At 39.9% G+C, this 26,532-nt stretch overlaps 1 protein-coding gene across 5 annotated transcripts in view; it reads left to right on the top strand.

Moving 5' to 3' along the window:
* RPS6KA5 (ribosomal protein S6 kinase A5) overlaps positions 1-26,532 on the top strand; it is a 70,621-nt gene that overhangs the window by 17,997 nt on the left and 26,092 nt on the right. For all 5 annotated transcript variants that reach the window (XR_016281022.1, XR_016281021.1, XR_016281020.1 and 2 more), the window contains exons 3-12: positions 1,662-1,733; positions 3,741-3,959; positions 5,401-5,516; positions 7,145-7,252; positions 9,065-9,148; positions 11,260-11,363; positions 13,072-13,222; positions 19,253-19,414; positions 21,487-21,612; positions 26,243-26,376. Coding sequence is in view for 2 of the 5 variants with exons in the window: in XM_089522389.1 (XP_089378515.1) it covers positions 1,662-1,733; positions 3,741-3,959; positions 5,401-5,516; positions 7,145-7,252; positions 9,065-9,148; positions 11,260-11,363; positions 13,072-13,222; positions 19,253-19,414; positions 21,487-21,612; positions 26,243-26,376 (1,276 nt within the window). In the remaining 3 variants the exon portion in view is untranslated. The remainder of the gene's footprint in view (positions 1-1,661; positions 1,734-3,740; positions 3,960-5,400; positions 5,517-7,144; positions 7,253-9,064; positions 9,149-11,259; positions 11,364-13,071; positions 13,223-19,252; positions 19,415-21,486; positions 21,613-26,242; positions 26,377-26,532) is intronic.

Here is a 26,532-nt window from a genome sequence, read left to right as displayed (position 1 = left end):
TTATGACATCAGTTTGCTGGGACCAGAAGAGACTGCCACAAACACTTCTATATATCCCTGCAATATACTGTTGTTTTTTAAATTAAGTATTGTTGTAAGTGACTTTCAGAGCAATTTTTAACTTAAAAAAAACCAAACACCACCAGGTGTAAATATTTTATCTCCTGTAGTTATTGACTACACTGAAGAAATCAGGGGAAGACTAGGACTTGGAATGACATCTGTGAAAGAACTAGATGGGATCCTAAAGTGTAAAGATATGTAATTGAATCCTAATCTTAGGATTGCCCATGCCATTGTATTTCCACTTTCTATCTATGGTTGTAGAAGCTGGAAAGTGAGGAAAGCTGATAGAAAGAGAATTAACTTATTTGAAAGGCGGTGCTAGGAGGGGTTCTGTGAATATCATGAACTGCCAAAACAATAAATCAGTGGGTCCTAGAGCAAATCAAGCCTGAACTCTCCCTAGAAGCCAAGATAGTATACTTTGGTCACACAGTGGAAAGACATGGCTCACTAGAAAAGACAATAATTCTTGGCAGGGTAGAAGAACAAGAGAAAGACTGCAACCCGCATGGATAGACTTAACTGAGGAAGCCACAGCCCTGACTTTACAAGACTTGAGCAGGGCTGTTGGAGGGTGATTTGGAGATCTCACATTTATAGGGTCTCTCTAAATTGCAATCAGCTTTACAGTAATTAATAACAAAAATTATTCATAACTCTGGAATGTTTAAATGTTTCTACATACAATATATACTTGGCAATGAGTTGACTTCATGTATAAGTTGAGGGCACGTTATGAATTGTTTTATGACCCATGGTTAAGTCAAGGGTAAAACGCAGGGAGATATAACAGGATGTAAAGGATGGAGCAAAGGAAAACAATGTCAAAAAAAATTACATAATTCTGACAGGCATAATTGTTTATGCTTACCTTCATCCTCCCTAAAAGCTGGATGGATGAGGAAAGAACTGCAGTAAATTGTGGTTGTGTGATGTGTTGAGGAAGCAACCAGGCACAGATGTGGCTAGGAAAATGTGCACGTCAAAAAGGATGAAAAGGCAAACAAGGAAAATGTTGGTACTTGTTTTAAGTGCTCTTGGGGTGTACTAAGTACTCTACTCAGAGAAGGGAATGATTCCTTTTTTGATAAGAGTTAAATTACAGTACTTACACTGACCTGTGGATAAGTTGACCTAGGTTTTTGGGGTCAGTATTTTTTACTAAAATTTCTAGGCTCATACATGAGTATATACAGTAAACTAAATTATAATAGACACATATTTGCTATGACATGTTTATTTTCCCAATTGTATTGTATTACAAAGTGTCCTCTGGTGGCAGATAAGGCCTTTTTGTTTAATAGGTGTTTGGGAACTGACTGTTTTGGGGGAAGGAGCTTTTAATAAAAAAAATGTGATGTATTTTCTGTGTTGGTTGCTTTTAAATGAATAAGCATTTAAATGGCTCTTAATAGATAATTTAATCATTTTTAAAATGTAATTATATTCTTTCTTATGTATTCTTTAGTGATATGAACCTTTACCTGTTTCTATTTCAGTTTTTGTAAGCTACCTTAACTACAAGACCCATAGAAAAGGTGGGAAATAAATTTAAATAAATACCAAGTTGACAATGAAATGTTTTTGTGTTCCAGCAAATTTGACAGGCCATGTAGAGAAGGTGGGGATTGAAAACTTTGAGCTTCTGAAAGTTCTTGGGACAGGAGGTAAGAAATGGTTTCCTTTGCTATGGGGTGTAGTGAGATGGGGTGGGTATTTTTAGTATAGGTCATTGAGTTGGGAATATTAAGCATTTCAGTTTTTTCTTTCTAAAGTTTACCCTTTCAAGATCATTTGGAGGGTATATAGTTAGTGAAATTCCAAATCTATCCTCGGATGTCAAACTACATTTGATCACTTATTCTCCACTCACATGGAATCCTGTGTGGTTTTGCCCAAACTTACCCACCTCTTTCCAGTGCAGTAGGACTGGTAGCACTGCCACCAAACCCTTCCTTGGTGATTCGATCTCCCTTTCATTCCCTGGGTTCTTGACAAAAAGAAAGAAGACCAGCTGAGACGGCAGTGAGAGAGACATTGCTGACTGCTTTAACTATGGTATAGGCATATCCCAATCAATAAATCTGCCTAGTTTCTATCCTAAGCCAACTCATGAGTTAGAGAATAAATGTCATGCATACGCATTAGATGTAATGTGTTTGGTAAAAATAGATATTAAAAGTAAGCAGACACAATTCTATCATGCCTAGACCCCAGCAGCTGATGATAGGATCTCCATCTATCCCAGCCACCACTGCTATAGCCTCTGATTCCACCCCCCCTTCCCATTCTTTTTTCCTTGCGTGTCATCTGTTCTTTAGGTTGTAAGCCTGAGGGCAGGGAACTTCAAAGTGAACAAATTGTAAGCTGCTGTGGGAGCCCTTTTGGGTAAAGGGTGGGGCATAAATACTAGTCTAAACAAGCAAACAATAGTAAGAAAATGTTGCAGTGTAACCTCTCTTATTAGCAGGAGAACTCCTCTTCCAGATTCCAGCCACCTCCTCCTGAAAATTCCGTTTTTACTCTTCTTTCTGTTTGTTCAATTTTGATTTAGTTTTCTTTCCAGCATATGCTCAGTCCTTATAGGGACTGTTTTTGGCTCTAAATCCAATTATGCATCCCAGATAGATTAGTAATTTGAATCAGTGGATTTTTAAAATAGTTTTTTGAGGATTTTTGGGGCTGTGTGGCTGTGATCTGGAAGAATTTGTTTCTGACATTTCACCTGCATCTGTGGCTGGCATCTTCAGTGAAATCAGTGGAATTTACACAAATGTTCTCTTCCTATTCAGCAATGCTTCAATAGAACTACTGGTTGGAGATTAGCATATGTGTATGTGGGGGTGTTTTGTTTGGGGATTTTATTTTTTGTTTTTGTTAAAACAACCCTTGTGTGTTTGAATCATTTCTGACTTATAGCGACCCTAAGGCAAACCTATCATGAGGTTTTCTTGGCAAGATTTGTTCAGAAGAGTTTTGCCATTGCCTTCCCCTGAGTGTGACTTGCTCAAGGTTACCCAGTGGGTTTAACCCCTACTTTTGCAAATTTCAGAGTTCTCATAAGCATTCTAATGCTCACATTTGCTTATTAGCTGAACTGTTTTAATAATAATAATAATAATAATAATAATAATAGGATTTATTTATATGCCACCCAATCACTGGGAATCTGGGCGACTTAAAACAGAGGAGATAATAATTAGATGGTTCCCTGCCCTCAGGCTTACAATCTAAAAGACACGACACAAAAGGAGAAGGGAATGGTGAGGGGGGAGGGGATCAGGTCCAGCATTTTTCTCTCCCTCTGAGGCCTGGACCAAGGCAGATGGACTGGAGGGAGGGCTCTTTTTCTGTTTTGACCCCTGAATCTGTCAACTCTGTCCATTGTCAATACTGATTATTTGAAAAAGCAATGATGATTTTGCATTTGTTTATCTGGCAGAATCCTAAAGCTATTACTTCTAATAATAGTCTGTATTTCCATTAAAAATGAGAATGGATGATATTGGGCTTATAGAGTTTAGTCATAATCTTTTATCATCATTGTCTTGGCAGTTTGATCTTTGAATTTTGCTACTTTGTGAAGTGGAAATCTGATGGGATGTATTGTACATAAATCTGAAGCGTTGACACAAATGGCTGTATTTTAACTTATCTAATATTTCTTATTTTAGCTTATGGAAAGGTGTTTCTGGTAAGGAAAATAAGTGGCCATGATGTTGGCAAGTTGTATGCTATGAAGGTATTGAAAAAAGCAACAATAATTCAAAAAGCAAAAACAACTGAACATACAAAGACTGAACGGCAAGTACTGGAACATATTCGACAGTCTCCATTTTTGGTCACTTTGCATTATGCTTTCCAGACAGACACAAAGCTTCATCTCATTTTGGGTAAGTTTTATTTTTAAAATGGAAATATCTTCATTGAAACAACAGAAAATAATTATCTGAATTACAGACATCAGATCAATTGCCATGGCCATTTGTGTTTCATGTTACAAAGGCAGTGTTACATAGTGGTTTGAGTGCTGGACAAGAACTTTGGGGATCAGGGTTAGAATGGCTGCTTGGTCATGGAAAACCCACTGGGTGACCAGACCTTGGGCAAGTCATACACTCTCAGTCTGCTAAGGAAACCCAAGATAGGGTTGCAGTAAGTCAGAAATGACTTGAAGACACAAAAAAGCAACTATGTTACAGACTGGGAGTGAGACAGGATATCAAGTAGTATGGGTTGAGGTAATGGTAGAAAGGAGAAAGAGAGTACAAACTTAAACAGAAGTGTCTTGATATGAAACCAGTATGAATATCTGTGGTTCTGAAACATGGTGCTGGTTAAAGGCATCTATAAGTGCCTCCTGACAAATCAGAAGGAGATACCAGCTGAAAGAGTGCATTCTGACTGGTGCAAGCTGTACAGCTGCTTACATAAACATTCTCTCTTGAATGCTGGTATGTTTCAGTTCATGTTTCATAAAACGCAAAGCCGAGATCCAACACCCTCTCCTGAATCTTATTTATGGTTTCTGGTTTGCTGTTTCTCTGTAAGTTTGCTATTGCAATCATGTAAGTATCTCTTAGACATTGGTAACAGATTGAAAGATGAGTTCTTTAGAGTAGTTGATTTTGCTCCAGTAACATATCTAGAGCAACTGTTAAGTCAAACCCAAAAATGTATTGAATTTCTTGAAATAATGACTTGGGGAGCTGGAGATATTTAGCTTGGAGAAGACTGAGAGTTGGAAAGACTTGTTGTGTGCCTTCATTTCTGATTTATGGCAACCCTAAGGCAAATTTATAATGGGGTTTCTTGGCAAGATTTGTTCAGAGGAAGTTTACCATTGCATTCTTCTGAGGTGCAGAACATGTGACTTGCCCAAATCTCAGATTCTAAGGAGATATATACTGTATGTTCAAACCAGTACTTTGAATTCAGCTCAGAAGTGATATGGGAGTCAGTGCAAACAAGATAGAACTGGTGAATTTTGTTGATTTTTTTTATAGGATTAAAACTTCTAGGGGCATATTTTGCATCAGTTGTAATTTTCTGACAAGACAGCCTAATGTGCTGCACATTACAGTAGCACAAGTAGGAGCTTACCAGAGCATGGACTCTGCACCTGATTTATCCCTTTCTAATTGTGATTGTGCCAACAATACCAACCTAAGCAACATAATTAAATGTAACTGAGCAGGATTGTTTTTGATGGATTATAATTGCAATTTTAAGAATATAACCATTGTTATTATTACTTACTATTATTACTAATTTTAATAAGTACTGTAGTGTAAAGTTACTATAAATAGTAAGTAATCAATTTTTATTTCCTAGATTACATAAATGGCGGAGAACTTTTTACCCATCTTTCACAAAGAGAGAAATTTACTGAAGATGAGGTGCGAATATACATTGGGGAGATTGTTTTGGCCCTTGAACACCTACACAAGGTAAAAACCACATTTTTGTCTTTTCTCAGAAATTCCATTAGCCAAAGTCTGATCATTTGTATCATCTACTGTAGAGCTGTTGAATCAATGGGACCTTGGTAAATCAACACTTATGTAAATTCTCTGAATTAATTGGATATATTTTAATTGGGATTAAGAATTGCCTTTTGGTCAAAAAGAAAATACTTATACAGTGGGCTTGCCACATTTGAGCAGCAGCAGTCTGTGGATTGGAGTATCTGCGGCTTAAAAGAAAGGTTTCCCATGTAAAGTCGAAGGCTTTCATGGCCGGCATCCATAGTTTTTTGTGGGTTTTTCAGGCTATGTGGCCATGTTCTAGCAGAGTTTCTTTCTGACGTTTCGCCAACATCTTTGGCTGGCATCTTCAGAGATGCCAGCCACAGATGCTGGCGAAACGTCAGAAAGAAACTCAGCTAGAACATGGCCATAAAGGTTTCCCCTTTGATTGTCTAGTCATGTCTGACTGTAACAGGTGGCGCTCATCTCTGTTACTAAGCCAAAGAGCCGGTGTTGTCAGACTACTCTGTGGTCATGTGGCCAGCATGATTGAACGGAACAGTGTTCCCTTCCCACCAAAGTGGTACCTATTTATCTACTTGTACTTTTACATGCTTTCGAACTGCTATGTTAGCAGAAGCTGGGACTAGTGACAGGAGCTCACTCTGTCAGACAGAGAGCTTGTGTCTCGAACTGCCGATTTGCCGACCTTACGATCGTCAGAGTCAGCATCTTAACTGCTAAGCCACCATGTCCCATTATCCGCAGTTTACCATGCCCCATATTATTGAATGGCAGCATATGCATGCAAATGAACATACATTGCTACCCAATGAATAATAAGGGGTTCGTTCGACCAGCCATGTTTTTTTCTATCCACCGAGGGGGAAGAACCAAACCCGCAGATGGGAAGGCTCCACTGTATTAACATGCTGCTTTCAGTGAAATGAAGAGGGAATACAAATTCTTGTAAATATGCACAGGTCTGTTAGTGTGAATAACAAGTCTCTTTGTATTGTAGTATATATTTCCATGTACAGTCATCCTCCTCTTTTCAATGGCTCATTTTTTGACATTCTGTTATTTTGACAGATCTAAATTATAGCTGTGTACTGCACTTTTGACCCCTGGCCTGCTCTTTCGACCACTGCTGCTGCTTCCCCCACCCCTCAGTTGACTCAGCACACTGTTTTTCCTGTCTCACTCTACTCTGCATGTTTAGTTTTTCTCTCTCTGTTAGCCTGATGCCATCTATGGTTCAGTTTTGTATTGGCAAGCTAAAAAAAGAATAGGGACTGGTTTTCAACTGATTTCAACTTTTTGGCAGTCCTCCGGTCCCTAACCGGCCAGATAAGTGGGGTCTTTCTATATATTCTGGACCTGTTGACTGTTCTTCTATATCAGATGTACTTTTCAATGCTAATTACATCTCAGAGTGCATACACGTCTATTAAATTTAGCCATAATTTTAACTTGAGAACAAGTACTGATTTCTCATACTTTATTGTGACATTGCTTTCAATTTGATGTAGACTATGTATTTATAAAAAAATTTATGTACGCTTTATGATGGTCTCTGCTATATTATGATTTACATTTGTCTTTCCCAGTTAGGAATTATCTATCGTGATATAAAACTTGAGAATATTCTCCTTGATTCTGATGGTCATGTGGTACTGACTGACTTTGGGTTGAGTAAGGAGTTTGTTGGTGATGAAGTGAGTATCACCATATCAATGTTTGAATAGCCTCCACCAGTATATACCTACTTCGGCCTAAAGATCTGCCACAAAGTGCATATCTCCAAGCTCAATTAGAGTAGTGAGCACAAGTGGTAGGGTCTTTCCTGTGTATTCTTTGTCTTTGTGGAACTCATCCCCATAGAGTATATGTTTCCTCCATAACAGTTTTAAAGACCATTTTTCATCACAATGTCAAAATTACTTGAAAATTGTAAATCAGGTGAGTATTTGTTGGATCATAATCCCTCTCCCAAACCTCAGGCAGCATAGCCAGTGGTGAAGGATGATGAGAATTTGAGCAACAGCTTCTGACTTACACTATTTTTGCTTTCTATTGTACATAAAAATTAGTTATATAATTTAGCAGTCTGAATTGGGATGCTCCTATGCTACTATTCTAGTCTGAATTATTTTATGTTATTGTTTCATTTTAAAACTGTTTTTTCTTACTCTTTGTGATCCATCTTGCCCTGCAAGCTGTCAGAAAAATGTCAGAATGAAAAATAATGTGTCCAAAATATGTATTAATTTGAAGTGCTTATAGGAAATCTTTTTATAATTTGGAATGATAATTTAAATAAAGTGATTATGAGGATCCTCTTAAACCATATTTTGAAACTTGAACTTAGTGGTGGTGCTCCTGGGTTCCTTTTAATTAAAATTAGAGGTAGTCAGCAAATCTGCTTATGTGCAAAGAGACAAAATCCTATCTGTTTGTACAGATAGCTTCCTCATTTTTTCCTGTGTTGAACCAATGCTTCCTCTTTTTTTTTTCTGTGTTGAACCAATTCCTTTTTTCCTTCACAGAACTTGACAACTCCTGCTTTATGTTTACAGTTTTGTGTGATGCTTTGCATTACCCAAAAAGTAATATTTCAAATAGTATCATTAACTGTTAATTCTATGCTCTGCTTGTTATCCAGAGTTGGTCCCACTCAATACACAGAGCTATAAAAGCAGCTGAAGTTTTTTTAAGTCACTATTTTTAAATGCGTGGAAATGATGTGGATTGTATTGTATAGATTAGAGTTTACAAAGGGCCCGTACAGACAGGTCAAAATAAAGCTGCTTCAGGACACTTTGGAGATATGTTGTTTAAATGAAGCATGTGCCCTTAAAGGCCAGAAGCCATGCTAAAGCCACGCTCCAGTCTTAAGGACTGGACCACAGCTTTGGCACAGCTTCTGGCCTCTTAGGACACATGCATCATTTAAACAGCATACCTCCAAAGTGACCCGAAGCAGCTTTATTTTGGCCTGTCTGTATGGCCCCATTGTTTTTCATAAATATTATTTCATACAGTATGTCTTTCATAAAAGACCTATTTTACATGTTAGACTTTTAACTGGAATACAATATACTTCAGAATAATTTTTTTAAACAAAATGGGATTTTCTTGTCTGTAAAAGAATGCTCTAATGTCAGTTTAGTATTAAGCAGATGCTTACTGATCTTTTCAGAATAACATGATCATTTGCTCACCAGTACTATTAGTATTATGATTATTAGTGTTCTGATGTTGATATCTGATTGGTGCTGCAGTTTTTAATTGTTGTTATTTTGTGCCTTCAAGTTGTTTCTGCCTTAATGAACTTTGTAGGCCACAATAAATTGACTTCAGATGGCATGCCATACACCTACTGTATGTTCTACTCCAGTTAATATATTTATAATATAGCAGATAATAACTGGGTAAGGAACTGTTAGTCACTATTTATCTTTTCATTTTTTTTGATGTACTGATATCCATAAATGTATTTGCTGTCATTTTGTAACTTCATTTTTCAGAATGAGAGAGCATATTCCTTCTGTGGAACGATAGAATACATGGCTCCAGATATTGTCAAAGGAGGGGAAACAGGACATGACAAAGTATGTTTCACCTTCTTTTGCATTTTGTCCTTGATTGATTGATTTTTTTTATTAAAAGGGAACTTGTTTGAGCACCCATTCTTTGAAACATCAGGTCTGGCTATGGTGACACATGCCTTGAAGACATATTTGGACTACTGTAATACATGGGGCTGCCTTTGGAAATTGTTTGAAAACTGCAGTCAGTCCAGAATGCTGTGGCCAGAATGCTGACTGGAACTAGTAATAGGGAGCATATAACTCTCTTGTTGAAACAGCTCCGCTGGCTACCAGTTCGTTTCCAAGCACAGTTCAAAGTGTTGGTTATGACCTATAAAGTCTTATATGGCTTAGAGCCAGACTATTTTAAGAACCGTATCTCCCCATATGAACCTGCCAGAATGCTAAGATCTTTAGGGAAGGCTTTCTTTCAGTCCCACCATCATCACAGGTTTGCTTGGCCAGGACATGAGAGAAAGCTTTCTCGATGGCTGCTCCCACCTTCTGGAATGCCCTTCCACAGGAGGCTAGGCTGGCCCCCTTCCTGCATTCCTTTTCTCAGCAAGCTAACAACTTTTTATTTAAGAAGGCATTCAATAAATAATCATGCCAGGGTGGCATTTATGGAATATATGTGTTTCAGTCTCGCCTTTTAACTTTTGTATATTTTTAGTAATTTTATACTGTTTTTGGATTATTTTATCTCTTTTAAATTTTATTGTATTTTTTAATGTTTCTATCTGTGAGCCACCATGGGTCCCTTCTGAGAGAAAGGTGACATACAAATCAAATGAAATAAATAAATAAATAAATAAATAAATAAATAAATAATATTTTTGAGTATATAAATGATTAGTTATTTCAAAATACCTTTGGGAATTAGATTAAGTGGAACATATTAAGGGCTTCTTATAGTTAAAACAGTGAATAATTTTTCCGTTTTAAATGTTTTAGTGTTTTAAACTTTTTTAACATGTTTTTAAAATAATATTGTTAACGTTTTAATTTAATTGCTGTACTGTTTGATCAGTTTTAAAGGCAGATTTTAATTGGTTTTAATTCTGTTGTTATTTAACAGTCTTAATTTTTATCTTAATTCTGTTTGTTTTTACCTATATGTGTTTTATTGTATTCACTGCCTTTTTACAAACTGCCTTGAGTCCTAGCCTGAGAGAATGTGTTGGATGGGTTCCACTTTAGAGTAACCAAAATTTAGCACAGTCGGCCCTCCATGCCCATGGATTCAAGCATTCACAACTTGAAAATATTCAAAAATTATGTAAATTCCAAAAAGTAAATCTTGATTTTGCCATTGTATTTAATGGAAATTGAGTATCAATGGATTTTGTTATCCAAGGGGTGGTGGTGGTCCTGGAACCAAACCCCAGCAGATACCAAGGGCCCATTGTATTGTTTCAGTTGAGACAAATTGCTATTAATCTAGCTATCATTATTTGAAACAAGCCAGCTTTAAAAAAAAGTTACGAATCTTATCCCTCAGTTCAAATAGCCTAGATAACAGTCTCCCACACTGAAAATACTATTGAATACCAGGTCAGTGAGCATGAAAACAACAACCCATTTACACCACATAGTTCTGGAACTCCCTTCATAAGGAGGCTAGAAAGTCCTCCTCTTTAGTGATGTTTTTTCACTGGAAAATAATTTTTTATCCTAATTGGGGAACCAGTTAGTTTTAAAGAAAAGGTTTATTTATTTATTTATTTATTTATTTATTTTGCTGCTTTCTCTTCTTCTAGTGTTCATTTTGAATTTTTTTGAATTTATTGACTGTTAAGTTCCAGTGTATTGATAATGCAGCTTATGTTTTTGTCCATATTGTATCTGGTTTAATTTGTAAGCTATCTTGAATTCTGAAGGAGAAGCAGGATATATGTATGCATAAAGTGAACCATCATCATCATTAAATTATAAAACAAAATAAGATGGTGATGATTATGAAGATGATTGTTCCTCTTTGTAAACTTACAAAATTTATAAATTCCTCTATTACTAGTTTTCTCCTACTTGTTAAACAGATACCTGAGTAATTGTTTTCTTTTTATTTTCCTTATAATTGGCTTAATATTATTTTCTATTCTTGTTCATATGTAATCATTCTTTTATTATAGGCAGTTGATTGGTGGAGTCTGGGTGTTCTTATGTATGAATTATTGACTGGAGCATCACCTTTTACAGTTGATGGGGAAAGAAATTCACAAGCTGATATATCCAGGTGAGTTAAGGAAGTAGCTGAATTGCACATAGTGCTTGCCTGTGATACTCTGTTTTTCAAGAAAAAAACTGGCATTACCTCAGTTTAAAAAGCTTCTGACAAAGAAATCCTTTTTACAAAATTTTAATGCTAGCCCAGCCCCCCTTTCTTGTCTTCTGTCTGAAGTAAATAATGCAAAAAAGTGACCTGGGAAAGAATGGAATTCTATTCTAGGTGATCCTTCTATAACTGTGTGTGCTTACTTACAACAGTCAAGGGAAACAACTGCCACCATAAACACTTACTGAGCTTGTGTGAAGTAGAAAGGAAAGGGAAAAGCAGATTAGTCTGCCTCGCCATTTACCTTGGCATGTCGAAAAAGTGTGGTTCTATAAATTTTGTCACTAGTATGAAAATCATAAGAAAAGTGGAGGCTGATGAAAGAAAAAATATATACCAGGTTGTATTTTGAAAGAAGTTTTCAAGCAGTCTCTAGAAGATTCAACATGTTTTTGTTTACTTATGAAAGTGATCTGGTTGTTGCATTTCATATGTATGTAATGTTCATTTTGAATAAAGTTTGTTGAAACATGTTGAAATGATCTTCCTTTTGTGGTGTAGGAATTTATCCTTATTCTTTCCATATTATTTCTTCCTCTGGTACCAGAGTTTCTGTTAAATAAGTAAGGTCCAGTGATACATCTACTTTGTTAGCTGAGATATTCCTGTATATAAGAATCTCTTGAAACCAGAGTATAGATGGACCTTGATATCTGTGAGGGACCCATTCTGGACCCTTCCTCTACATGTACTAAAAAACGTGAGACCTTAAGTCCCGTTATTCCTAATGCAGCGAGATGTGCGCACAGCCGCTGTAGCAGCCGCATGCACACACCACCATTGGGGACAATGGGACTTGCTATCTCCAGATGCTTAAACTCATTCAATACTTTTCCTTTTAGTCATACATGACGATCCATCTGTACCGGAGACAGATAGTTGATTATATTTTCCACTTCTCCTGAATAGTGTAGTGTACAAAGTCTATCTCCATCACCTAACTTTATCTTAAGTAGTTGGCTTAATTTTACTTGAAGTAAGTTTTGCAATAGGTTTCACCAAACAGACAAAAGAGACAAAATCCTATCTGTACAGACAGCTTCCTCTTTTTTTATGTTACACCTTGATCTTTTTCTCATGAAGTGTGGAAATGCCAAGAGTTTGTCCTCCAAGTAACGTAGTAATCAGTTTTCTAGATGTTCCAGTTAGGTGTTCTGCATTGATACTACATTATCAGGCAGGTTCTGGGGAGCAATCAACAACAATATGAAGTTATTGCCCAAAGGCAGGAATCTAAGCCCCCCCCCCCCTTTTAAAACTTTTTCAGCAATCATATAACCCAGTTCTAAGCACATTAGGGTGATGTTTCAATTTACACTCCCACGATTTGCTGGGTCTTCCACTGACTTCTACTTTTCCAAATCAGTTACAGTGAGCCCTTGGTATTTGCTATGGTTTGGTTCCAAGATAACTCACCACCATCGTAGATACTAAAATCCATGCATGCAGAACTCCCTTTGTATACAGTGGTGTAGCAAAATGGTGTCCTTATATAAAATGGTAAAATCAAGGTTTGGTTTTTGTATTTTTTGAGAAATATATTTTCAAGCCATGGCTGCAGAATCTGTGGATATGGAGGCCAACTGTAACCGTTACATCTTTCCTTTAGGAGAATATTAAAAAGTGAACCTCCTTATCCTCAAGAAATGACTGCTTTAGCTAAAGATATTATTCAGTGTCTTCTGATAAAAGATCCAAAGAAAAGACTGGGTTGTGGACCAGATGGTGCTGATGAAGTCAAACAGCATCCCTTTTTCCAGGTGAAACAAAATGAGATATTGCTCCTTTTTTATTTTTGGAAACATGCTTTGTATTTGGAAATGTCTGTTGGGCATTAGAGAGAGGACGTTTTCTATAGCAGTACCAAAATGGTGTAATGGTGTCCCTGGGGAATGTCGTAAAATATCTTTTCTTCTAGTGTTTATGTAAACTGAAGATCTACCTGTTTCATTAAACCTTGGGGTGTTAAACAGTGCTGAAAACTCTAAATTTTGATATATCTTGTCTGTTATGCTACTGTACCCAGAAAATAAATTTTGTCAATGTTTTAATTGCAATTTATTGGTTCTGATCTTCAGTTTTTATTATTTTTATTATTTTGTTAACTGCTTTGAATATTTTGCAGAAAACAAGGATAGGAATTTATTACTTATTCTAATTCTGGAGAATGAGTAACGTTGTAGGATAACTACTGATTTTTCATACTGAAGTAAACGAATTGGTCTTATATCCCACATTTTCCCCAGTTTACAACTCAAGGTGCTAACACCAGTTAAAATAAACTTAGTTAAAAATTAAAAACACATAAAACTAAAAAGCAATTAAACCATCATAAGATTTCAAACCTTTTAAAACAACAATAAAATGCCCAGCAGATTATACAAGATCTGTTTCCCATTAAAAATCAATTCTCAAAGGCTTTCTGGAATAAAATGTTTTTATCTGCTTGCCAAGACAAAAATAATGACCACAGAAGATTTAAAAAGCAAAGGTAAAGGTTGAGTCTAGTCATGTCAGACTGTCGGGACATAAAAAACAGTCAAGATGAATTTACAGATTCTGACACTTTAAATGATCTTAAGAATATAAATCATGTATGTCTTGGAAGACAAAAAAATACCACAAACAGAGAAGAATTGATATGTTCATTGTAAAGTCTGAACAATAAATAAAAGTTTGCACATAAATAAAAATATTTCCTTCAGCATTAAAACCAATGTTGCTTGCTTATTCTGTGTTTTATATGTAACTACATTTATTTAATGAAATGTTTTTGTGATACCTTAAGCTACAGTGCTATAATAATAATTATAATAATAATTATTATTTATATCCCGTTTTTCTTGAAGCGGCTAACAGTAAAAACATCCATAAAATACAGTAATCGCTTCTACCATTTGCTCAAACCTTCTCTAATCCTCCCATCCACAATAAAATACAATTAAATTATTAGCAGTTATTAAAACAATTATTAAAAATACAAGGCAGAGGTAGTTAGGGCACTTGTTGAATGATTAAATACAAGGAAAATATTAATCCAGGAAGGCCTGCCAGAAGAGATATGATTTGATTGCCTTTTTAAAGAATTAAGACTAGTGATACAGCGCGCCCGCGCCATATGTGGCCTTGAGCATACGCGCTCAAGCCGCGGGGCGCGCGCAGGGCGGAAGGGGCGGCGCGTCCCACTCAATTGAATGGGTGCGTGCGCCCGTTGCGCCCCGCACGCTCCCGCGCCGCCGCGCACAAGCCCCATTGTTTCCAATGGGGCTCGAGCATAGGCGGAATTCGCCTTACGCGGCGGGATCCGGAACAGATCCCCCGTGTAAGGCGAGGACGGACTGTACATCGAATCTCCATCGAATTTGGGAGCAGCAGAAGAAAAGGTCCTCTGAGCAACTGCAGCCAGCCTAGTTTTAGCTGGCTACAGTAGCTTTTTATTGGAGGACCTCAATGTGCGGGGCGGATTATATGGAAAAAGGTGATGCTATAAGTAGGCTGAACCTAGCCATGAAGGGCTTTAAAGGTTAAACCAACAACTTGTACTGCGCTCGGAAGTTAATAGGCAGCCAGTGAAGAGACTTTAATACAGGTGTAATATGGTCACCTCTAGATCTTCCACTGACCACCCTAGCTGCCATATTTTGAATTAGTTGAAGTTTCTGGACTAGATGCAAGGGTAGCCCTATGTAGAGTGCATTGCAGAAGTCAAGATGTGAGGTTACCAGTGCATGTACCATAGTGTTTAGGTCCTCAGGTTCTAGGAAGTGGCATAGTTGGCGTTTTTAACCGAAGCTGGTAACAGGCACTCCTGGCTGTCGCATCTAGTTGGGCTGACATCTGAAGCGCCGGATCCAGGAGCACCCCCAAACTACAAACACCATCCTTTAGGGGAAGTATGACCCCATCCAGGACCAGTTGACAAACCTCCAAAACAAGATTAGGACTCCCCAACTACAAGCACCTCCATCTTATTTGGATTCAGTTTCAATCTGTTTTTTTCATCTAGCCCATTACTGCCTCAAGACATTCATTCAGAGCGGAGATGCCTATCTTAGTTGACGCTTTTGTCTGGGGCATGGAGAGGTATAATTGGGTGTCATCAGCATACTGATAACACCATGCACCGTGCCTCCGGATGATCTCCCCCAGCGGTTTCATGTAGATATCAAATAGCATTGGGGACAGAATGGCCCTGAGGGATGCCAAATTTAAGCTCTCTTTTAGAGGAGGTGCTGTCCCCAAGCATCACTCTCTGGAATCTGTCTGAGAGATAGGACTGGAACCACTTGTAATACAGTCCCCCTGATGCCCAATTCTCTCAGGCGTTCCAGAAGGATACCATGGTCGATGGTATTAAAAGCTGCTGAGAGCACCAACAGGGTCACACTTCTTCTTTGTGGTCTCTACGAAGCACACAAATGGGTTATTCTGCACTTGCACAGCAATTTCAGATCCTACTGGAATCGCTAGGGAAGACTTTTTGGAGGTAGCTCTGCTCACCCTCTATATAGACTCGGTGTCTTCCCACCCTTTCTCAGTTCCTTTTGTCCACCGCGTGAGCAGCATAGGAACTTTGCTTGGAAATTGCTTTTTTTTCTCTTTCGCCTTTGACCATGTTTTTGGCTTTTTCGATTTCTCTTTTGGATAGTGATTTGGACTTGCTCTGGACTCTGATTAATGGTATTTCCTCGGCTTGTTTGACCACTCTCTTGCTTCATCCTTCAGCTTGATGATGCCCTTGCACGCCTTCAAAAGGTGCACCGAGTGCAGAAGAAAAATTCCTAGCCAGGAAGGCCACTCTATGTGCCTTCTTTGATGTTTCTACATGCCCTCACTGCAAGGCCTTTATCCCACAGTCCAGGAAGAACAGGGAAATGTGCCTCAGTTCTTTGCTTTATGCACAAATTTTGAGGCCTCCTGCTCCTGCTAAGGTCACTACCAAAGCTCCTTCTGCCGAGGGTATACCTTCGACATTTAAGGTCACTGCCAAGGCTTCTTCTGCCGAGGGCATACCTTCTGCTGAAGTTCCGCTCTCTCCCATTGTGGAGAAACAAAAATTGACCAAGGTCAAGGGATCTGCATCCCCTGAGCGGAAAAAATTCTCAGACAGTTCCAAATCTGAAAAGAAGAAGCATAAGTCTTCTAACGATAAGACCAAGGACTCATCCCATCATAAGGAGAAAAAGTCTCATCCTTAAACTTCTGACGCCGACCGTCGATCCCGTACCGATCAAATTTTGCCTTCCATCGACACGGACTTGGGCTCAGTGCCATGCGGACAGCTGCCCGCTCAGCTGGCAACACCTCTTCTGTCCTGAGAGGACCTCTGCTCTCCACCTTGAGCTGAACCTTTCTTGGTCCTGCACGAGCTTCCTCAGCCTTATCAGCTCTCTGACACGGAGCTTGAAGTGTCTCTGCGTCAACTCCCCAATCCAGACCTGACAGCTGCCCAGTGCATCCCAGTGGATCGTATTTCTCAAACCTCTGAAGTCGTCTGCTTTGATGAAGACTTGGAAGACTACCTCTCCTATGCTCTCCCAGAACCTTCTGATAGAGACCTGCCCTGAACCACTTCTCTGCTTCGGTTCGACATGTCATCTTGGCATCCCATAAGCTCTCCACTCAACGTTCTCACTCCCTTAAGTGGAACAAATTTTTGTCTTTATGACTGACGGGGTTATCCTCCTCGGAGGTTGATGTCTCCATCGTCCTCGAGTTCTTGAACTCCCTTTTTGGGTCCGGCCTATCCATTTCCTCTTTGAATTGTTACCTTGCGGCCATCTGTGCCTACTTTCAGTTTTCTGGCCGCCCATCCTTTTTTGTCCACCTTTTGGTGAAAAAATTCTTTAGAGGACTCAAAAAGCTCAGGCCCCCAATTGTTGCTCCAGCGCCCGCTTGGGACCTTCAGCTCATCTTGGCAACCCTCTCCTTAACTCCCTTCAAACCCCTCGCTTCCTGTGACCTCAGGCTCCTGACTTGGAAGATGGCTTTTTTGGCTGCACTAACCTCCGCACGACGGGCCAGTTAACTCTGCGCCCTCCACATTGACTCTCCCTATCTCAGATTTTTCAAGGACAAATTTGTCCTTAAACCAAACATCTCCTTTTTGCCAAAGATAGTTTCTGTCCTTCCACCGAACCTGACCACCAGTACCGAGCGACGACTCCACTCTTTCAATGTCAGGTGGGCTTTGGCGTTCTACCTCGACAGGACTTCGGTCTCAAGACGTTCCCGTCAACTTTTTGTCTGCTATTCCATCCCTAAGCTGGGATTGCCTGTCACCCCCCCCCCCCATGCTTCTCCAAGTGGGTGACTTCCACTATCCACCTCTCTTATGAACTTTTTGGGAAGACGCCCCCTGCTTGAATTTGAGTCCATTCAACCAGGGCGGTAGCTACTTCCTCTGCCTTCCTCTCAGGCATTCCCTTGGAGGACATTTGTAAGGCTGCGGTATGGTCACAACCGCTGACCTTTATCAAGCACTACAGACCTGATACCAGATAACGCTGTGAGGCAGCCTTTGGCAGAACTGTTCTTCTTTCTGCAACACATTGAGGTTGACAACTATTAAATGACTCACAATCACACTGTTTTTTTCTGGTTTAATTATTTATTGCCAGGACATGCCCTCCTCCAGGAGAAACTCAGCTTGTCAGTCTAACCCATTTGTGTGCTTCGCAGAGACCACGAAGAAGGAGGACAGGTTGCTTACCTGTAACTGTAGTTCTTTGAGTGGTCATCTGCAAATCCACACAAATCCCACCTATCTTCCCCTCTGTCGTGTCCTACGCTTTCTTCCTTGTCTGCTCTTTGGCGGACTGTTTGAACTGAGAAAGGGCTGGAAGACACCGAGCCTATATAGAGGGTGGGCGGAGCTACCGCCAAAAAGTCTTCCCTAGCAATTCCACTAGGATCCGAAATTGCTGCACAGGTGCAGAATAACCCATTTGTGAGGATTCGCAGATGACCACTCGAAGAACTACAGTTACAGGTAAGCAACCTGTCCTTTCCCAGTTGATGCTCAAGCGAAAATGATCTGCTAAGGCGATCATGGCAGTCTCGGCTCCATGTCCTACCCTGAAGCCAGTTTGAAATGGGTCCAGATAATCTGTTTCATCTAAGGCCAACAACACGCTCTCTTAATTACCTTACTTAGAAATGGGAGATGTGAGACCAGTCTTTAGTTGTTCATGTCCAAGTGATCTAGGGAAGTATAACTGGGAATAAGCCCATTTATGATATTTACTTCTTTGTTGAGGTGCAAATGATTGCACTGTAATTATTTTCATGCTTGCCTAAATGATTTGCATTGGTAGTTGCAACACATACTGTATATATTCATGTATAAGTCTAGGAATTTTAGTCAAAAAATTGACCTCAAAAACCTGACTCAACTTATCCACGGGTCAATGTAAATACTATACTTTATCTTTTATTAAAAAGGGAGCTGTCCCCTGCTGAAAGGCAAGAGTGGAATCTGTCCTGGAAGCACTGGCCTCCCTCTACTCTCTCATCCATCCAGCCTTTGTGTGAGCCAAACAGTTATGCCTGCCATAATTTCATAGGTGCTTTGGCATTGTTTTCTTTTGCTTCATCATTTAGATCCCTTGTTGCATGTCCCTAAGTTTTACCCTTGACTTATCCAAGGGTCATATCAAAATTCATAATTTCCCCCCAAATTCAGCCCTCAACTTATACATGAGGTCAACTTACAGTCGAGTACTGTATATACGGTACCTTTTTATTCTTCTTTCACTCTCTCTTAATTTTCATGTAATGTTTTTATTTAGACAATAAATTGGAATGACTTGGCTGCCAAAAAAATGTCAGCTCCATTTAAACCAATAATTCGTGATGAATTGGATGTTAGTAACTTTGCAGAGGAGTTTACAGAAATGGACCCAACATATTCCCCAGCAACCACTCCACAGGCTGCAGATAAACTTTTCCAGGTAATTGCTCATTTATAATAGTATTTGTGAAATATAGTAAGATAACTTACAAATTATATCAAACAGTGATGTTTCAGAAAATGACTGAATTAATGATAAGGCCACAGTTTGATGTTAATGCAAACAAGTGGACTAAATAAGATTTTATCATTTTTCCTTCATTGGTGTAGATGAATAGGAATAGTTATATTGTGCCCATTGCTGAAAGATGTAGTCAACAAAGGCTTCAAACAGACAGCCTGAAAGGGCCACTGTCGGGCCGATCCAGGGGCAGGGCATGCACATAATGCATGCCCCTGGATTGTGCAGATGCCATGCTGGGGCTGCCTAATATGGCCCAAACCCAACTGTAAAAGGAGTGATTTCTTACTGCTCCATTTCGTGGCCTGTTTGGGACCATGGCAGCGGCTGCCCTTGGGAGCGTGGCATCTTGTTGCTGTGGTCCCGTCGTGATTGGGGCAGGAGAGGCCTCTGGCCACTCCATTTGCCCCGTCTGCTTTGCCCCAAAGATGCATTGCTTTGGTGGCATAATCCATTTAGTTGATGGCTGATGTCTACCAATATTGATTATAAATCTATGAACTATAAATTCAAAATGGATATTAATTTGAAAGTATTTAAAGGCAAAGAGTAAAAGCCTGATTAGATATTTGAACATGGTAGCTAAGACTAAATTCAGATTTCTCTCCTGTAGTAAGACAGATTATTTCAAAGTTGTAGTATTTCTCCCCTTTTGAATAAAAAATTAAAAACCTATGGTTTTTAACCTTAAAAAAATATCTAGATGTCAGACAGCATGTGTCTGTTCAGTTCTGTGTGTGCAAAATTATAGGAGAGAGCAGGAAAATGTGGCACCCTGCTAGTCATTTCTCTGTTTAACATCTACATTAAACCACTAGGAGTTGTAATCCTGAATTTTGGGGTGTGGTGTTACCAGTTTCCTGATGAGACCCAACTCTATCTTTCCTTCCCATCTGCCCCCAAAGAAGCTATCTTGGTACTGAAACAATGTTTGTTGTCAGTAAGGGACTGGACACAGTATTCCAGCTGAGGTCTGACTAAAGCAGAATAGAGAGGCAGTTACTTTCCTTGATCTAGACACTATATTTCTATCGATCGAGGGAAGTAATAGTGCCACTCTATTCTGACCTGGAGGCGAAGCAGACAGCGCAAAAGGTCTGCGCCAGGACCGTGCCACCGCCATTTGCCCCAGGACTGCAAGCAGGAGACATCCCAGTGGCCTGAAAGAAGGCAAATGTTGTCCCCATCTCTCCCCCCCCCCAAAAAAAAAGGGGGGAGAGGGCCCAAACAACATCTCTCAATCCAAGCTAATTTTAATAATTAAACTTTAAAGTTTTAATTTAGAGAGACTTTCACAATAGTGGCACAGTTTCCCACTGCTAAAGTCCTGCTGTTGAGATTTGAACTGTCAGCATTCTTCACCCAAACCTACTGCTTGAGTCCAACCCCTTGACTTAAAAAAAAAAATCAGCAGTGTTTGACATGGTCTTTCAGATCTGATCTGAACCCATACAACATGTACAGGTTTCTGTGCACAGATCATCCTTCCTAGATTGGGGTATATGCATGGATTTATATATTCAAAGGAAATATAAATAGGAAAATCAGAACTCTGGAATAATTCAAGTTGATTTCACTGACATATTAGAATATTAAACTTGTATTTATTAGGTAAAATTTGAAGTTTGCCCAGTCATAATATAAACTTGTTTGATACCTTAACTATAGGTGTCTTGAGAAGCTAGCCAGTTTGAAGTATGAACCTTTGTCACCAGTGAAAAAGCTGTGAGTCAGTTTTTTAGCATTTTTTTTTACAATCTAATTTTTAATTGATTTAAAACCAAGAAAATGGTATACTTTCTTTGAGGCAGGCTTCCTCTGTTGTGATAATTTGGAGATGCATTATTTCCTTGAATATAACAATTCTTACTTTATGCTGATTATTACTTCTTTCTTTCTCAATAATGAGCACCATAATTGTTAAAAAGTATGGCTAAAATTTGATAAATATAAACTCTGAAAATGCCAAATACTTTTTTTTACCCCTTTAGGGATATTCTTTTGTTGCTCCTTCTATCTTATTCAAACGTAATGCAGCTACTATGGATCCTGCCCACTTTTTGACAGATGTTGATCGACCTGGAGTTACAAGTATTGCCAGAAGTGCAATGATGAAGGTAACAGTAAAATTTTAACTAGCCATTCACCATTCTTAGGAACCAAAAAGAAGTGTTGCTGTACAAGGATAGTAATTTTGGACAATCAATATATTTATTCTCCTTTAAAGGTTTGCACAATAACCAAAGTTCCCAGGGTATTTTGCAAATTATGTGTACGATTGCTCGAACTACCGAGGTATAACACTGCTCTCCATGCTGGAAAAATCCTCACAAGGATACTGCTGAACAGATTAGTTCCTGCCATTGCAGAAGAACTTCTCCCCGAAAGCCAATGTGGCTTCAGAGCTAATAGGAGCACTACAGACATGGTATTTGCCCTCAGAAAACTGCAAGAGAAATGTAGAGAGGACCAGCCCTCCCTTCAGCCACCATCTGGGGGAGAGAGGCAGGCGAGCTCCACCAGGCCTGCCTGGAAGAAGCAGAGCCCTCCCTCCGGTCCATCTGCCTTGGTCCTGGCCTCAGAGGGAGAGAAGAATGCTGGACCTGATCCCCTCCCCCCTCACCATTCCCTTCTCCTTTTGTGTCGTGTCTTTTAGATTGTAAGCCTGCGGGCAGGGAACTGTCTGGTTAAAAATAATAATAAATGTAAGCCGCCCTGATAGCCGTTAGGGCTGAAGGGCGGGATATAAATACCTAAATAATAATAAAAAAGAACAAAGGACTCTATGTAACATTTGTCGACCTCACCAAAGCTTTCAACATTGTGAGTAGAAAAGGTCTGTGGCAGATCCTGGAACGACTAGGATGCCCCCCCAAATTCCTCAAAATGATCATCCTGCTACATGAAGGCCAGCAAGGTCAAGTTAGATATGGCGATGCTCTCTCGGAGCCCTTTCTAATCACTAATGGTGTAAAACAAGGTTGTGTTCTTGCTCCGACTTTATTTACAATCTTCTTCAGCATGATGCTCCAAAGGGCTACGGCAGATCTCAAAGAAGAAGACGGCATTTATATACACTACCGTACTGATGGTAGCCTGTTTAACTTAAGCCGCCTGAGGGCCCGCACTAAGACTCTAAACTATCTAGTCCGTGAGCTGCTTTTTGCTGACGATGCTGCCCTCGTTGCCCATACGGAAGCAGCTCTGCAGCACCTAACATCTTGCTTTGCAACAGCTGCAGAGCTCTTTGGGCTGGAAGTCAGTCTGAAGAAAACGGAAATTCTCTACCAGCCGGCACCTCAGGAAGAACACTACCATCCCCACATCACCGTAGGCACATCTGTGCTTAAGTCCGTCCAGCAGTTTACCTACCTGGGAAACATCATCTCCTCAGACGCCAAGATTGATAAAGAGATCGATCACAGACTGGCAAAGGCATATATCGCATTCGGAAGGCTTCACAAAAGAGTCTGGAGTAACAAACACTTGAGGCGAAGCACAAAAATCAGTGTGTATAGAGCCATTGTACTGTCTATTCTCCTCTATGGGTCTGAAACATGGGTCACCTATCACCAACACCTACGACTCCTTGAACGCTTTCATCAGCGCTGTTTATGCACAATTCTAAATATACACTGGACTGACTATGTGATGAATGTTGCTGTCCTTGAGCAAGCAGGGATCACCAGCATTGAGGCCATGCTATTGAGGACGCAGCTGCGCTGGGCAGGACACGTTTCTAGGATGAAGGACCATCGCCTCCCCAAAATAGTATTCTACGGTGAACTCGCCATGGGTCAGCGTAAGAGGGGCGCCCCAAAGAAGAGATACAAGGACTCCCTGAAACAACATCTCAGACTTGGCCAGATAGATCACCAACAATGGTCCTCCCTGGCCTCACATCGGGAGGCATGGAGACGCACTATCCATGACGCTGCAGCCATCTTCGAAAGCTCACGCCGAACGAGCCTCGAAGAGAAACGACAATGCAGAAAGTACTGCAACCTGGAAACATCACCCAAGGAGACTTTCTGTTGTGCTTTCTGCAACCGGACCTGTTTATCTCAAATTGGCCTTTTTAGTCACCAACGTGCTTGTACAAAGCGTGGGATGCATCCTTCCTGAATCTTCATTCGCGAAGCAAAGCCAGAGAGTATGACACATTGTACCAACAATTTGTAAATTTCCTGCTTGTGGTAACACCAGTGCTCACATGTTGAGCGATCTCTCTCACACACACTTGCACATATTCATATACAAACTTGCAGTGGCTTTTCCATTAACTCTAGATGTTATGTGTGACATCATATGTGCACTGAAGCACACAAAGTGTAGTTCATTTCTATGTATACCTACTTGGAAGTAAAATCTGATAAGAGATAACAGACAGGTTTCCATCCTTAGCTCTAAAGAAAGTTTCTCCCACCCCCTACACCCTCATGATCCAAATCAAGGACTACTATAGCAGTAGTGGATTTTTTTATTTTTATTTTGCCAGCCCAGCTGATTGCCTGAACTGTGAAGAAACGAATCCAGTGCCCTCACAGTGCACTCCTAGTATAAGTGGCCTTTTTTCTTACTTGCTGTTTTGACAGGGAAACTGAATCTTATGCACTCCTTTTCCTTCCTTGTCCCCAGAAAATGATCAAAATGGATCAAAACTGTTCATACCATCTATCCATCTATTAGTACACATTCCTTCTTCATTTGCATGTTCACTGTTGGTGTGAACAAGGATCTTTAGAGATGACTCTCATAGTTATGGATCTAAGCCAGAAATATATTCTAGATACCTAGATTTAAGAAACGTACTACAAGTTTGAAAAGTCCATGAATGACTAGTTATACTATGCATTGTTCAGGAATAACAAGATTGTTGTTGTTGTTGATAAGATTCTAGTTTTTCTTAGCATTGTAGTAATACATTGTCTTCCAACTGTTCAGATACATCATAACTAGCTTTGTTTTGCTTGGTATTTCAATTTATTATTATATTGTCATCTCTTATGCATTCTCCATGAATGAATGAATGAATGAAATTTTATTTCTATACCGCTATTCCTTGCAGATCACAGCGGTTTACAAAAATCACCATCAAAAAACACTACAATACATCAACCCATAACCCAATAATACAAAAACCCACGATACCAATTTAAAAAACAATACAAAGTATCCTAAGACATTTCATACAATCATTCACAATCTAAAAACCAATTAAAACCACACAACGAATTAGCTGGATCAAACAATATGCAAAGGGCGAGAAGGATAACATCAAGGCACATGGGGAAGGCTTGACGGAAAAGAAAGGTCTTCAAATTTTTCCTAAAGAGATCTAGGGAGGTTGCTGAGCGGAGCTCGTTGGGCAAAGAGTTCCAGGTCTGGGGGGCCACGATGGAAAATGCCCTTTGTGAAGAAGACACAAACCTTGCCTTAGGAACTCTTAATAGATGTTTTCCGCCCGATCTGAGAGTGCGGGGCGGACTGTATGGGGAGAGGCGGTCCTCCAAGTACCCTGGGCCCAAGCCATTTAGGGCTTTATAGGTCATAACCAACACCTTGTATTGCGCCCAGAAGCGAATAGGCAGCCAATGTAGATCTTGCAATATAGGTGTTATATGGCTAGTCCTGGAACATCCAGTGACCAGCCTTGCTGCCATATTCTGAACCAATTGTAGCTTCCGAGTTTCGTACAAGGGTTGCCCCATGTAGAGCGCATTACAGAAATCCAACCGAGAGGTTACCAGAGCATGTACCACCGTTTCAAGGTCCCCCTGGCCCAGGTAGGGTCGCAGCTGGCGTATCAGCCGAAGCTGATAACAGGTACTCCTGACCGTCGCATTCACCTGAGATGTAAGGTGAAGCGACGAATCCAGAAGCACCCCCAGACTGCGAACTGAGTCCTTCAGGGGGAGCGTGACCCCGTTCAGGACAGGTGGACAAATATCCATCCCCGGGCTCGGAGAACCTATCACGAGTACTTCCGTTTTCTCTGGATTCAAACTGAGTCTGTTCTCCCTCATCCAGCCCATTACCGACTCCAGACAGGCATTTAGAGGAAAGATGCCATCTCTGGTCGCTGCATCAGTCGGAGACACAGAGAAACATATTTGGGTGTCATCAGCGTACTGATAACACCGCGCCCCATGTCTCCGGATGATCTCTCCCAGCGGCTTCATGTAAATGTTAAATAGCATAGGGGACAAAATCGCTCCCTGAGGGACACCAGTTGTCAGGGCCCTCTTGTCGGAGCGACAGTCCCCCAGCTGCACCATCTGGAATCTGCCAGAGAGGTAGGAGCGGAACCACTGGAGCACAGTGCCCCCGATCCCCAACTCCCCCAGGAGTTCCAGAAGGATACCATGGTCAATGTTATTGAAGGCCGCCGATACCATTTAGTGTATGACTTCAGTGTGTCCCTCATGCCAACTTTGACAAAATTCCAACCATTATTACCATTGCTTTCAACTTCTCTTTCCTCAGTTTTAAGTTTCCTGCCTCTCCTCTCAGGTAACTAGAAAATAAGTTAACATTAAGAAATAGACAGGGATGGCATCAGAAATAAGCCTTAAGAAATGAAAACAGCAGGAAATGGAGGACACAGGTGACAGTAGGCTCTTAGCAGAGAAAAGACAGTATATTGATGATGTTATTGAATAACTCAAAGGCAATACTTTTCTTTTTGTATTGATTCTGTTTACAAAAATGTTAAATATAGTTGTTATTGTCGTCCCCCTCTCACAGGACTCTGCATTTTATCTTCACTATGAACTGGATCTGAAAGAGAAGCCACTTGGAGAGGGAAGTTTCTCCATTTGTCGAAAATGCATGCACAAGAAAACTAACCAAGAATATGCAGTAAAAATAATTAGCAAAAGGTATAAAGTCAGTGATAATTTTCTTATTATTTCTAGTAAAGTTCAGTAAATCAAGTATAGTTTTGTTTGAAATTTCTATTCCTTCCCCATTATACATACCGTGTGCCTGTGTCATACACTGAAAGCCGTGTCAGAACAAGCGGCGCCATGTGCCAG

This window comes from Sceloporus occidentalis, unplaced genomic scaffold (assembly GCF_023333645.1).
Source record: "Sceloporus occidentalis isolate IW3139 unplaced genomic scaffold, rSceOcc1.0.p SCAF_4, whole genome shotgun sequence".
NCBI classification, from domain to species: Eukaryota; Metazoa; Chordata; class Lepidosauria; order Squamata; family Phrynosomatidae; genus Sceloporus; species Sceloporus occidentalis.
The sequence above is the reverse complement of the archived record's forward strand: the minus strand, read 5'-3'. Positions and strand labels throughout refer to the sequence as shown.